Source organism: Strigops habroptila, chromosome 10 (genome assembly GCF_004027225.2).
Source record: "Strigops habroptila isolate Jane chromosome 10, bStrHab1.2.pri, whole genome shotgun sequence".
NCBI classification, from domain to species: Eukaryota; Metazoa; Chordata; class Aves; order Psittaciformes; family Psittacidae; genus Strigops; species Strigops habroptila.
This window is the reverse complement of record NC_046359.1, coordinates 15,070,448-15,085,496: the sequence shown is the minus strand read 5'-3', so window position 1 is coordinate 15,085,496 and position 15,049 is coordinate 15,070,448. Positions and strand designations below refer to the sequence as shown.

General features: G+C 38.1%; 1 protein-coding gene across 2 annotated transcripts in view; it reads left to right on the top strand.

Moving 5' to 3' along the window:
• PCNX2 (pecanex 2) overlaps positions 1 to 15,049 on the top strand; it is a 153,133-nt gene that overhangs the window by 74,592 nt on the left and 63,492 nt on the right. For both annotated transcript variants that reach the window (XR_003993465.1, XM_030499485.1), the window contains exons 18-21: positions 374 to 466; positions 976 to 1,126; positions 5,141 to 5,282; positions 10,391 to 10,568. Coding sequence is in view for 1 of the 2 variants with exons in the window: in XM_030499485.1 (XP_030355345.1) it covers positions 374 to 466; positions 976 to 1,126; positions 5,141 to 5,282; positions 10,391 to 10,568 (564 nt within the window). In the remaining variant the exon portion in view is untranslated. The remainder of the gene's footprint in view (positions 1 to 373; positions 467 to 975; positions 1,127 to 5,140; positions 5,283 to 10,390; positions 10,569 to 15,049) is intronic.

Here is a 15,049-nt window from a genome sequence, read left to right as displayed (position 1 = left end):
ATGCTTGCAAATAGGAAATAGAACCAGAATTCTGATTCCCCAAAATAGTCATAATGTAAAAGTTATATTCCTTAAGCAGAGTCAGACTCAATATAAAAATGTATTGCTTTCATTTCTCCAATTTTCAAACTATGTTGTTTAAAAATATAATTTAAAATTAGGCATGATGAATTTAAATGTAGTTACTTTGACAAACTTAGAGTGTGAAGAAATAATTTCTGAAAGCAAGCAGAGTAAGGAAAATACTTCTGTATCAGGGAATGGTGATGAGCTTTATCACAAAGCAGACTGTGAGTAATTGAGAACAGAATCATTTAATTTGGTTAAAATAGTATTGGATTGCTAATTTTGTATAAAATAATTATTTTCACAGAAAGAAATCTTGAAATCGGATATCATTGTCTGCACAGCGGCTGCTGTTCTGTCATTTGCTGTCAGTGCCAGTACGGTGTTTCTATCATTAAGGGTGTGTATCAGTCCTTTTTTTTTTCTCCCCACCCCATCCAAGGTATTATTTCTTTAATGCCAAACAACAGGGTGCTTTATCTGGAAAGAATAGAGACTGTGGGAAGAGATGTTAGTGAAAATGTATTTTCTGGTCATGACAACATTTTTTATGTGTGAGGCAGTTAGGTTATGGATGTTTGTATTAATTTCTGTGTTATTTATTTGACATCTCATTCCTTAAAACTCTGCATATCCATAGCTGTTTTATGATATGGGAGCTGGGGGATAGAAAGAATAAGCCAGATCTCTTGCCTTTTTTTCTGCAGTTAGGGAGGAAAAAATTGGCTGTGTGTGCAAAATACGTTTTTCAAAATCCATATCCACCAAGGGGTCAGAGAGTTTGAAGATAGGAATAAAAATCATTTGCACAAAAATGCAATTAATAGAAACTGTTAAAAAAAAAAAAAATATAAAAAAATGTTGTTTGAAAATTATAACCATGACTTTTTTCTTCCTCTCTTGGCCCAGCCATTTCTCAGCATCGTTCTGTTTGCTTTAGCATGGACTGTAGGATTCGTAACACATTACGTACTTCCTCAGCTTCGCAAACATCACCCCTGGCTGTGGATCTCCCACCCCATACTTAAAAGCAAAGAGCACCAGCAACGGGAAGTGAGAGGTTTGTAATAAAATCTTTTCTAAACAGTGGATGAAATGACTTGCAGCTTGTCTTGGTTTAAAATAAAAAAAAAATAAAAAATCCAGAAGGGACAGAGCAGGGAGAATAAATTGTGCTTTATATTTCCCTCTCTTAAATAGCACGCATAGCCCACCACTTCTGTTGCGCCCTCCCTGACCACCAGCAAATCCATGAACCTGTAGAATTTGTCTCCTGAGACCACTGCACAGAAGGGCTGAGGCTGGGCAGGCACCTCTGGAGGTTGTCTAGTCTAATGCCCCTGCTCAGAGCATGGTCAGCTAGAGCAGGTTGCTTAGGGCTGTGTCCAGCTTTGATTATCTTCAAGCATGGAGACCCCACAACCTTTCTGGACAGCCTGTTCTAGTATTCGATCATCCTTACAGTAAGAAAGGTTATTTTGGTTACTTATGTTGAAATGGAATTTCAGTTTGTGCCCGTTTCCTTTTGTCTTGTCACTGGGCACTACTGAGAACAGTCTGGCTCCATCAGCTTTATCCTTTCTATCAGGTGTTTATGCCCCCAAAATGCCCCCAGTCAGGTATTAGTAAGATGCCCCCTGAGCCTTCTCTTCTCAAGGCTAAGCAATCACAGCTGTCAGCCTCTCCTCCTATGTCAAATGCTCCTGTCCTTTTACTGGCTGTAAGTGGCCTTTCATTGTCTGCCTTTTGCTTTTACATTACAGTACTGTTACTTCCCGTGTTGCTTTATATGTTATAGTTCGTACTTAATACAGTGGCATTTTATATAATTTAAAAACTTAAATGATTGATGAAATTAAGGCAGAATCTTTTCTACTTTCTGATATGTAACTATATATCATTTGAACAGCAAGGATAGTGCAACTTAGAGTTATAATTCCCATCATAGCACTTTTAAAGAAACATTAAAATTGAAAGGAACTGTGAAGCTTTCTTCAAGATTTGTTCTTGCCAATGATGTCTGCTGGCTTCAGTGGGTAGTGCTGTGGTACATGTGAGTATTGGTAAATATTTTAGTATGCCGAGGTCTGATTTCCTCTTCTGATAGAGTTATTTCTGCAAGCAGTTAATGTACTTTGAGAAGCACAGCTTCCCCCTTGCCCCCAGCTCTCATCTTGCCTTTGCTACCAGCCAAAAGCTTGCTTGTCATTTTTCGATGGATCCTGTGCCTTAATCATTCTCAGTATATGTTCCTGAGGTGTTTGAAGCATTGTCAGAACACAGTCTGCTGAGGGACTTTAGTCTGGTCTTCAACAAGCAACGAAATAGTTCAGATCACTCACTGCAAAACCACGCATTAAGGATTTCAAACTTTAAAAGAAAAGAAAAAAAAGAAAAAACATGTTTTTCTAAACTATTACTACTCAAACAAGGCTTGGGTATGAAAAAAAGTACCCAAGAGACTTGATTGAAGGTTGCCTTTTAACTTTTATTGCAATATGCCAAGGAAAGTGTAGTAGAAATATAAATCTTATTAAGGATCACACCCAACTGAAAACATTGCTCAGGGCTTACTCTTCCTGATAATCAGTAATTCTGATGAATGCCCAAGTTTTATTGTTTATTACATCACGTAATCATCAAAGAATACTGTAGAATTTCTTTCCCTTGTCCTGATTAAGTCTATTTTCATTTGTCACAAAACATTGTTTTCCTAAACGCAATGACTCAGCTTTTGAAAAGGTTGAGCATAGAGATCTGCCAGACCGATCTCTAAAGATGGGTTTCCTTCTACTTTGAGATGCAGCTGCATTTTCTGTGCTACCTGCTGCAGGCAACAGGCTTTTTTCCTTCTTTTGCAGTCCTCATTTTATGTGTGGTCAATTCCCGCACTTTGGGGCTTAAGTATTATTGCAATGTATCTGGTGTTGTGTGTTAGAAAACAAGAGTAAAAAAAATAAAATACATATTTCAGTCCCTTAGGCTGCTGCAGAGGCTTTTTATCATGTTCTGAGATGAAACAGGCTGAGGAAAAGGTTGTGTAATCCCTTTGATAGATATGTCTGACAGGCTGTCTTTTCTTCTACTCTGTAAGAAAAATGTAGGAGCCAAACTTAAAGGTTCCCTGTTTGTGTAGAAAGAGAAGCTTGGAAAAGGACAGTATCCTGTAGTTGTCAGGCATGGCCAGTGAAAGAAGTACGCAAAACAAGATGTCTGTGAGATTTTACTGCATAGAATTTAATTTTCAGCTTCCTAATTTTTGACAAGTGTAGTGTTATGGGGAGAAAAATGGCTGCTTGCAATTAGCAAGGCAGCTGGTAATGACAATTCCACAGGTTTATTCTTGGCTTTGTTTCCTAGACTCTGGATAAGCTGTTCAAAGTTTCAGGCCTTCCACAGAATAGCAATTATCAGACCTGTTCTCATGATGTCCCTGTGAGATGACTCATTTATTACTTGTCATTGTTGTGCCTGACTGCAGGAAGAAAGGCTGAGGTCAAGATGTATGAACTTGTGTTATAATAGGTGTGTAGAAACTAGTGCAGGACTGAATGAGAAAGAAACCCTGAAACACTAGAGACTATTTTTTCAACTCCTTCCTCCATGCCGCTGCTTTTATACCGCACAGATTCATGTAAGCCATTTTCAAATCGTCTGCGTCTTTCACTGGGCTTCCTCTGAATGTGAGCTCTTTCTTCTGTCTGCATTGTCTGCACACATCTCTCTGTGCTCCTGCAGCTACTTTCTTTTTAGTCTGCTTGATATGCACATCTCTTTATTCAAGCTTGAGTTCATACACAGAGCTCAGCTTTGGGCAGCTGGAGGAAGTTCGCAAGTGGAGCTCTGAGAGCAATTTGTAGTTCAGCAGGAGGTGAGAGGAATGGATAATAACAGCCAGGTTCCAAAATGGACATTTCACTGTGTGTATGAACTTTTAGGAGGTAGTCTTCAGGTAATAGGAGGAAATATTTTTATGTTATAACAAGAAATAGAAGTTGGTCATATTTTCTGAAGGCGGATCTTTGCAAGAGCATTGCCTTAGCTTAAGATGCTCAAGATACTGTGAGTTAAATTGGAAGGATTGCTTTTAGATCTTTCTTTTGAGCCTGTACAATATAGAACTGTGCCTGCAGAACATTTAAATTTGTTGATTCAGCATGTTGTCTTTGCCTGTCATTGAAAAGGTGCATGTGGGAGGGTAGGATGTGTATACATAATTATTTTCATTTCTGCAGGGAAGAGTATTGGAGATTCAGTAGCTGACATTGTTATTTCTGAGTCAATACCAAGTTCTACCTTTTTGCATTCACTGTTTTTCCAATAACCTTGTCTAGCTGAGCTCAGTTGAGAATAAAGACATTATTCGTGTCTGTACACAAGTGTTTCTGCACTCAGTTCACCGAAGTTCTCATAGGAATTGAATTACACAGAGCATTCAGTTCTTGTTTAATACTCATATTAAGCACTGAGATGTTGTTAGAAAAGTCTACTGAAAAAAAAAAAAAATTCTTTACTCGTGAATGGTGTGATCCTGGCAGATACCTTTTACAATGGCTGTTTTAAGTGTTTTGAGAAACAACAGCAGCAGTTTCTAGCTCCTGTTAATTCTGCAGTCTTTAGATCTCAAAGGATACTTAATTTATCAGTGAGGTCAGTGACACTTTGCAGTCCAATGAACAGTGTTTTGCCACTATAAGACGGGAAAGGAGAGGCACAGAGCTTAAGTGAGGTTCCCTAGGTCATCCACCAGGTCAGTGCTGGAGCTGGAGAGGGCCTCTCTGGAGTCATTACATCACTAAAAGTGCTATTTGATATAGTGAATAAGTAATTGGATTATGTAGAAACTACCATCTAGCATGTATCATCTTAATAATTTCTGAGCATTTCTCATGAGTGCAGTTATAAGCAGCAAAGCAGATACTCTCTAAATTCAAATTACAAAAGAATTATGAATTCTGTTATTTCATAAATAGGTTGATTGTTAATGTCAGCTAACTCATTTCTTCTACTGTCATGCAGTGCAAAAAATGCTGATAATTTCATTAAATGATCGTTATCTGAATTTCTATTTCAGAAGCTGCTCATTTGATGTGGTTTGAAAGGCTGTATGTGTGGCTTCAGTGCTTTGAGAAATACATTTTGTATCCAGCTATAATACTGAATGCCCTCACCATTGATGCTTTCTCAATTAGTAAATACAAGAAGCTTGGTACACAGTAAGTAGATTATAACTCAAAGCATGTGATTAGTAGAGTATTTGGGTTTAGACTGAAGAATGAGAAATTGTATTTGTTTCTTAAATAAGCCTGCTTGTCACAGTTTTTGTGCATTATTAGTTCAGTATACAATAAGCATTGGCTTTGCTGAAAGAAAAAAGCAGAACTATCTTAGCACATGCTAAGACATGAGAGAGAGAGAAATTTAAAGATTAAAGAGCTATATATAGATATATATATCGAATGTCTAAATGTCAATTAAAAGCCAGACACACTATACTAGGCTGCAGGTGTTTGGGCATAAACACAGTGGGGTAACTAGAATTAATCAGATGAAAATGAGAAATCTAGGTCGGATATCAGGAAATATTTCCTAACTGAGGAGTTATAAGACTATGGCGTATCTCCCAAAGGAGTGATCAGAAGCTTCACTAGACAAGTCTTTTACAGCAAGACTGAATAAAATATTCAACAGTGTAGAATGATGGGTAGTCTTACATTAAAAATGGTTTGAGAAAGGTAGGGATACAAGTTTTTCCAAAGTCTGATGTCTCTGATATTAAGCAGAACTGGTGATGCTGATCCATGGTCTCACAGTATGATCCTTGCAGACAGCCTTTTATGGTAAATATTTTCATCAGTGAGTTGCCTACTGCAGATATTCAGCAGGCTTAGTGACTGCAGCACCCCAGTGAGCAGAGTTTCTGCAGTCTTTTTATCAGAATGACAGTGATGCAGGTGATAAAAAAAAAAAACCAGCCTGTGTTCAGGAAAGAAGGTTCCAGTAGCAGGAAAAACAGTGGGGTGGGGGGGAGAAGTTCCTCAGTATTAATAATAATTTAGATTCTTAACTTTAAGTATATAGAAAAAAGAACTTTGATGTAAAAATTGCATGTTTTTTTAATTATTCTTCTCTCTTGAAGAGCTTTAGGAACTGAACAACCTGAAGGAAAAGGTGGTCCCTGCTTTTAGGGGCTGAAACTAGGACTAGGGCATTAGTCAAATTTTCTGCATATTCCTCCCAGAAAACTGCTTCTCCAGAGAGACTCTCACCAGTCAGTCAGAGATAGCCTGTGTAGTTCCCCATTGACATTTTTCCCCCAGGTACTTGGGAGATGCTAAGGCCAAGATGCTTCAGGAGTTTAGCTGTATTGTCCAGGGTGAAACTGAGTTCACACTCCTCCCTCTATTTGGTTCTGCAAGGTTGAGCAAACTAAAAAGTAATCAAAATGTCATTTGTTACTAGTTAGCAGGCATGACTGAATACATGCACGGAGCAAATATGTAGGGTTAGGAAAGTGCTATTTTTACATAGTCATTCCTTCAAGCTAGGTTGCACTTTAAAGTAGCGCCTCCCTCAAGTGTTCAGGAGTAGTGAGTCAGTCCCCCAGAAATCTTGAGATTAAAGACAGTAATTACATTTGTCTGCCTGTGATTGTTTGGCCTGTAGGGGAATACCAAGACAATCCTTTCCTTCCCTATCCCCTTTGTGTCTGTGTGATCACCTTGGATTTAAAACCTGTGTTTTCTCCTTGTAGCTGGTAGCTCCACAACACCCCCAGTATCCCTTCTTCTCTGGCACTCCTCTTTAATATGCTTCCCCTACAGCTACTATGTAGATGCCACACACAAAAGATCTGTATTCAGATCGTACCTCCTTCTGCTCCACTCTGTAAGCCCATGAGGTATCCTGGATTCTCCTTGCTTCTTCCATAGACAGTGTTACTGAGGCTTGTACTTTCTCTGCTTTAATACATAAATACCCATTTCCTGTTGCTGGAACATTCCTTAGTTCTTGACCACTCAGTGATCAGGCTGCATCATACCACAGAGGAGAACTCTCCTGCATCTGAAAGTGTCTAAGGTGGTATATTTTGTATGATTTGATTTTGGAGGTTTTCTCAATGTATTTTTTGAAAAAGCTTCATCTTGCTTTGTGATTTAAAGGACTGAGGCAGTTTGCTTCTGGAGGAGGCAGTACAGCTCCTTCACAGTCAGGAGTTAGCCTGAGCTCTCTAGACCCTGATGTGCTGGTTATTAACGGGGCCCGTGCTGACAAGCTGCAATGCCTGCCCATGTTGCCTGCCACAGAAATACACCCCCTTCTTGCTCTCTCTTACTTTCTCTTTGCTGGGAGCTAAGGCCTGAGGAAAAGCATCTTGTGTGACAATATTCTTAAAGAACAGGGATAATGAGTAAATTATTTTCTGTTGCGCCTGCCCGAGAGCATTATTTTATGAAATGGCATGCTTGGGTGAAATTTTTTTGCATATTAATAGGTCCAGTGAGGAAAATGTCATATTTTTGCTGTATGATCTGTAAGTTTTACATGTGAAAATTCCTTCATGTTGCAAGAATTTTCTTCTTTCTGAAGAATGAAAGACCCAAGCAATTCATACAGGACACACTGGGATGGCTTCTGTTGGCTTCGGAAGCTATTTAGCTTAGTCACTAGGTTTTCCATTCAGAATTCTGGGGCAAATTGAAAATAACAGCTTTGAAAAAGTGAGAAATAAGGTAAACTTGTCATTTCATTCCAACATTGATGTCCTGATGATCCTTTAGAATGACCTGCATTCAAATAAAGTTGCATCTGTGTTATGGATAAATGCCACAATAATGAATAAATGCCACATAAAATAAAATCAACCTGAAAATGTACAGACTTATGAGCCCTGCTAGAATGACAAAAACCTTTAAAAAAAAGGTTTAAGAGTTAAAAAAAAGTTTAAAATCTTTTAAAGTTTAGAGCTTTCTAGCCTGTCAAGTGTCAGCCGTGGCATCAGGTGTTCTCCTGGTTCACCGCAGGATGGAGAAAAAACTTCCATGCATTTTGAAAATACCTGGCCTACTTTGAGTCATTCATAATGTATTGAAGTCCTTACCTATTTTCACCAGCACCAGAAAAACAATGTATCTCCCAGAAAGTGAACGTGCTTAATTTACTTAAGAGGAGTCACCTGGGTCTCGATTCATGGGGATTTACTGTATGTGTCTATTAAGTTTGGGTTGTCTTTTCAGTACAGTACAGTTCTTGGGCATCAACGTGCAAAACTGCAATCCAAATATACTTGTTCAACTGCCAGAAAACCCTGAGTGTGCCTAATACCACTAAATACTCCTGAGTTTGATATGATGTTTCAAGCCTCCTAATGAACCTGAACATGCCCAGAGCTTTCTGCATAAATCACTTGTCTCTTGTTCAGATTAGATCCAGAAACCCAAAGGTTTTGAGCTGAGAGCTGTTTTGCAGCATCCCCAGTATGTGATCAGGATTGAGTTCACAAATACTGCTTTGATTTCCTTCCTTTTAAAAACCTAGATGTAGAAGGTGTCATTATCTATTTAATTTAACAAGTGTCAACTGTTAAGCACTTATCAGGAAAGTAGAAGCTATGGGAGGTTTACTTTTGATTCCTCCTGCTCTGGTGGTAAGGATATTCTTACAGGAGTGGGGAATCACATGTTCCAATTCCTGCTCCTGACCCTGTTCCTGTAGTTTTTAGTGGTTGTTGGATAAAATATAGAACCATGCAAGTGTTCACGGTCTGGAGCCCAGTACTGTGTTGCATCTCGGGGGAGTGCCTATCAACAGAAATGTAGACTCATGGTCTGACTTTGGCTAAAAACCCTTTAACTTTTCTTGGTACAGGTTCAGCTAAGGAAGGGGGAGTAGAGGGTAACTTGGAGAATGAGATATGAGTCTGAATCCCTTCAGAATGGATTTGGGTTCCTTCCCAGGGAAGTAGTCTAACCAGTAGGCTGCTGCAGAAGTCTAGCATAACAACTGCTCTTTTGAAAGAGAAGAGCCTGCTCAGTTCCCTGCAGGAGTGATCAGATGTGCTTAGCTGTGCTGGAGGGAATGGGGGGAGACAAAGAATCCTCACCTGCAATCTTAGGTCAAGGTGAGTTAAGACAGTATTTTCAAACAAATCACTATCCTGAGGATTTCCTGTAGGCTAGCTTTAGTCAGCTGCTTGCAGCCTGATTCTCCATTCGCACTTGGAGAAGGATCCAAGATTGGATTTTCATTCTGCTCAGGTGACTGAAAATCAATAATGTGTGTCTGAGATCTTTCTAGGATCTAATTCCTGGAATAGGCTTTATTGTCAAGAGACCAAAATTGCTGTCCAAGCAAGACCATCTTTCTAATTCTGTAAAGATTCTTAAAATCAAAACTCAAAAATGTGAACAGTCTCAAGTTTCTGAGGTCAGATATATATCCAGAGACTGGAGTGGTTATTTAAGTTCAAGGGGTGCCAACACATTCCTTCTCATCTTTCCTTCTTGTCTAATTGTATTTTCTTACACAGAAAACTGTGTAGTTTTCTGGAGAGTTCAAAGAGGAACATTATCTTCTTGGAGATACAGCAGCAAGCACTTTAATTTTTAAAGATTAGACTTCTTGATTTTCCATGTTGTCATTTACTGTTTAGAGTTCTCAGCTTAAATTCACTCTCTGAACTATAGTAAGGGAGAGTAAAATGCAGACTGTATGCATTTTACAGCACAGATGCAACACAGTTTCTTTTAATCTGATGAAGGAATTACTGTATATAGTTGACCTTGCGATCAAGAACAGTGGTAAGAATTTCAAGCACTTAATATCTAAGGGTGTTTCTATCCAGAAGTTTGGCATTGTGTGTAATGAAATTAGGAGAATAGTTATAAATTTTGTCATCAAGTGAAATTTCTAGTAATAAAAAAAACTGGAGTTCAAGATACTTTTTTCAAATCACAGTAATGTATTAATGGGAGTGCCAAAACATTTCCCAAATGGAAATTTCTGAAATTTTATTTTGAGAGCTGTATAAAAATATTCTTTCTAGATTCTTGGCTTTTAAGAGTCAATGATACTCTTTTCAGTACAGTTATTTCTTCATTTCAGATTACAAGTGTGTGAAAATTATAAAGGAAAAACATGAAGTTGCACATGGGTAAAATGTAATCATTAAAAGAACATAGGATTAATATCAAATCAATAAAATGTGTAGATTTAGATACACATGGCAATCAAAAAAACGTCTGGTATTTTTATTTAAGAGCTCAATAATTTAATAGTTTATGACTTTGACTTGATTAGGTTTTTCTTTCTGCCTTTCTTACAGCTGTGATATTATCCTGATAACAGTTGCTGGGATGAAACTCCTCCGCTCCTCATTCTGTAATCCTATTAATCAATTTGTTACTTTGAGCTTTACTGTAATCTTCTTCCGATTTGACTACAGAGACATTTCAGAAAATTTCTTGCTGGATTTCTTCATGATGTCCATTGTGTTTCATAAGGCAAGTTTTATAGCTCCTATAGCTTTATTTCATATCTTTACTTATCTTCTTAGTGTCACTGTGCTGATCAATGTGTGGTAGGAGTTTTTTAGAAGCAATGAATGCATATATAGATACAGATTATTGGTACTATGGAGGAGAAAGCTGTAAACTCAAAAGGCTCCTGTGAAGTGTCTTCACTATTTTTGTGCAATGTTTTACATTTACTTTTTTTCACATGTCACTATAGAAAGTTCAGAATTCCTGTTCTCAAGAGGAGAATCCTCAACGAGTTGGAAAGAGCGTCTTGGGTCATTAGTGCAGGGCTGCCCTCCAGATCAATCACCTGGTGTTTTTATCTAGGTTTCCTTTGAATGCCTCTAGTGGTTGACTCAACAACTTCCTTTGGGAAATTATTCCATTATCTAATCAGCCTCATGATAATAAATGTTTTCCTAATGTCAGCCTTAACATTTTTCTTTTCCTATTTGAAGTCTGTTATCCTTGTGATGCTGCCCTTAACCTTAACCTCAGAGCTCCTTCCTCTCTTTAACATTGTTAACTCTTGAAGTGTGCTTTAGCTGAATTTACTTAAAAAACAAAACAAAACAAAACCTTTATTCATCAATCAGACCAGATTCTGTCTTGATTTGCTACTTATGCTGTTTCACTGAAAGAAGCAGGTTTAAAGCATACCTTGATAAAACATGAGAAAGTATTGAAGACTTGCCTTTAGCTTTTACCAACTTCTTGTATTTTGTTTTGGTTTTAAACTTCTTGGTCCCTGATTGCCATAACAGATGATACAGTTCATCCAGGGATAACTCCATTGAGGTGGTTTTGTTGCTGTTTTTAATTTTTTTTTATTTTTGGGGTTTTTTTTCCCCCTTGGTCAGGCCTGTTTGTTTGGTTTCTTTTTCTAAAATATTCCTACTATATGTGTATGATCCAGCTAGCACCACTTCATTTCTGAGAGGTGAAAGACATGGTTCCACAATGACTGCTGCATGGGCTGTGGAGATGCTCAACAATGCACGTGGAGATATTTAGCCCTTCTGCACAAGGAGCATCAGCTTACACTGCTGCCCATGCCTACCTGGAAGTTTCAAGCTTCCTGAGGAAAGGCTAAGTTAATTGGTGTTATGTTGGGAGTTTCAGTCATTCAGGCAGAGAATGAAGCAGAAATGTGCTTCTCCCAGTTTATTTCTGTGCTGCTGTAAGGGAGGAGGAGAGGGAGGAGTGACAACTTCGGGAACTTGGGCTTTTTCCTTTCTTTGAATTCTTGGACCACACTCCAGTAGGAGCTTCACCTGCTTCAAGGCTTCAGCTCTCGGATGTGTTGCTCTGCTTTCTGTCTGCTGGGATGAGGCAGCAAGTACTGGGGAGGGAGGGCAGAAGAAAAGGAGAAGAGATGATACAAAGCCCCGCTCTAGAAAGGACCCCTGCCTCATGCTCTTTGATCCTAAAATAGGGTTTATTTTTTAAGCTTCTTACATTGGAGTGAAAGATAAGCAGTTAAAGGGGTGAAGAGGTAACATTATGGCAGTTTTCAGTATTTGTTGTATTACTGTGTAGGGGGTGAATTTCTGTCTCCAGATAAGAGTGTCAATGATGTGCATCAGTCAACATCCCATGTCTGGATAATGGCTTGGTTAGTCCTAAAACTCATTCTCCAAAAACCTCTTTGAAAGATCAGAAAATTAGCTCTTCAGGATTGAAAGTTTCATTATTTCTTTTGAAAATGTTGACCTTGTGAGTCTGTCACAAAACACAGGTGTGGATTATCGACTGGTTTTGGAAGAGTGCTGTAAAGGCTTTTCAGTGGGATCTGGGGGAGAGTTGCTTCATTAGTTTGAAGCTGCTGTTTACAGCAGAAAGAAGAGTGGTGCAATAAGAATGAGATAAATGAAGGATGCATACCAACTTAAGCAGAGATGTTTGCTAGAATAATTGCTACTCTACTAGACTAAAAGCTTGTGATACAGTCACATTTTAAAAATGTAGTTTTAGCTCTGATCTGCCATCTTCTTCATATCTGATAATATTTGAAATTTTGCAGATCATTAGTTCATCAAGTGGACTTGCCCTTGTTCCATTAAAAAAAAAAAAATTGAAGTTGAACGGTTGAATTCCTTATATTACAAAAGCACATGCAGTTACACAATGATAGTTAAAGCCAATCTGAAAAACAACATTGCAGATGATAGCAATTGGAGTCCTATTAATTTCAAATCATAAAGGGCATAAGTTTTCTTTTACCCTGATTAAGGTCTGAGCTTTAATTAGCTCAATATTGTGGAACTTTAGTAAAGGATATGGTCACTTGAGGATAAAGATGACAGTGTTTATTCCATACTATAGGCCCTAAGCAAGCTGCATCTACCTCTGTTCTTTTATAGGTAAAAAGCTTTATGGGTCTTCACAGATTCTGTTCATCTGTAGTTCAGTCATTTTTATGTTTGCAACTATTTAGAAAGAAAGAAAGAAACAAACTGAAATAGTCTCTGTAACCATCACCTTTGGCTATGCAGAACTTATTACAGAGTCATGGCTGATTTCTGCTTACTCATTGAAAATGTCAATTTACCACCCTCTGAATTAAGGAACACTAGAAGTGCTGTGCCTTAGTCATACTAATGGTAATTTTTAAGTATGGTTGCTCCACAAAAGAATATTTGCATGCTCTCAAAGCACTGTGGTAGTAAGCATTTATTTTCTTCTGCCAGGCTCTGGGGAAGAAGGCATCTAAATTCAGTAGACTTTCATTACTGCACTAGTGACTCTTGAAGCAGATTATGTTGAATAAAACTTTGCTAATAATACTGGGTAGAATATTTCTGAACATCTCACTGATTGTGCTTCCCTCATTTTCCCCATTGTGCTATTGATTTAATGTATTTTAGTCAAATCAGAAGCTCCCTGAACAAGTTGAGGCATGGAAGTCCAAATCGCTGCTCACCGATTTTTATCTTTGTTTGTAAATAGCCATGCCGCCCACACTCTCACAGAGAACAAAAGAGTCTATTCAGTTCTATTCCTGAGGATTTTATTTAATCAAGCTGGAATTTTTTGCCGTTTTAACATCATAGGACTTATTAATGCGACAGTTAATTAACTTCGGGGTTTTTTTCAAATCATTAGCTGTTTACATTTTGACAAGTTGTGGAACATGGAAACAGTGCTAAAAGTTGATTAGGCACATGCAGAGTGGGCTGTTTTATCTTTTAGATTGCCTTGCTAAGGGAGCAAGATAAACAGTTAGGAAAGACTTACTTTTTGTTTTTAAGAATGAGTGCAGCTTTCAATTCAAGTGGGACAGGACTTCTCCATCTTTCTTAGGCTAAAATTTTCCATGTAGCTGGCCCAGTTTGTGTCCTTGGCTACAGTCTGGGATTCTTCTGTCCAAAACTCCTGTTGTCTATATACTTCAAATCAAAGCTGAATGGTCTTTTAAAAAATGTGGTTGCTTATTCAAAAATTGTGGGTGTAATGCTCTGATGTACGCTCTGTAGGAAGTCAAACTGGATAATCAAGACAATCTTCTTGGTCTATATGACTCTGTGTAAACTTTTCAAATGAGCCAATTGTTCTCCCTAGACTTTTTAGGAGATGATGTCAGTGCAAAGGTTAATAAGAATGTTCATAGTAGTGGAAAATGGAAAACCACAAATAACTGAGAATATATTCTTCATAGGCATAGCAAAGATGGAATATATGAGGAGATTTCTTCCTAGACTTCTAATAGTAAGAAAATATCTGTGACTTCATCTGTAATAGGGTAAAAAACGTGGGAATATTAACCCATTTGAATAAACTATTTGGGAATGATGAAAAATGGGCTTTTCCTCCACCCATTTGATGTCTAGCGACATAACATTTAACTGAAGAAAAACTAACGCATGCAACACATATATGAGGGGGAGACCATATGAGTGGTTAAATGCATGTTTTATAGCTCATCGAGTCCATCTTTCTTCAGTGTGATAAAACAAAAAAATAAAAACCAAATTAAATCCCAAAACAAACAAGCCCCAAAACAAACAAAAAAGAATGTACCCAGCACTGCCCTCCTTGCCAGATGTGGGAGCTGCTTTTAAAGGATGTATGGAGTAACAACTGTTCAAGTCAGGAATAAACAGATATTGTTAAGTTTGAAGTAAAAACCAATGAAAATCATTCAAACAGCAAGGTATCAGTTTAGAACTGGCTGAGACACTAACAAAGATGCTCACGGAAGGCTTGTCCACAGCCCTTTTGCTGTGTTTCTGTTATAGATGTGGAGTTCTATTTCATCCAGTGCAATGGGAATCCTCTAAATCTTGCTGGTGAGCAGGGGTCATAGTGTCTCCCTGAACTGCTTTTGGAATCTCAAGTGGAGCTGATGTTTAGCTGAAGGAGCAAAGACAGAAAAACCCCCTTAGTAGTAAGATTGTGGATGCTTCTGGTTGTAGTATGCTCTTGGCTACTACAAAAAAAAAAAAAATGGTCGTTGTTTTTTTGGG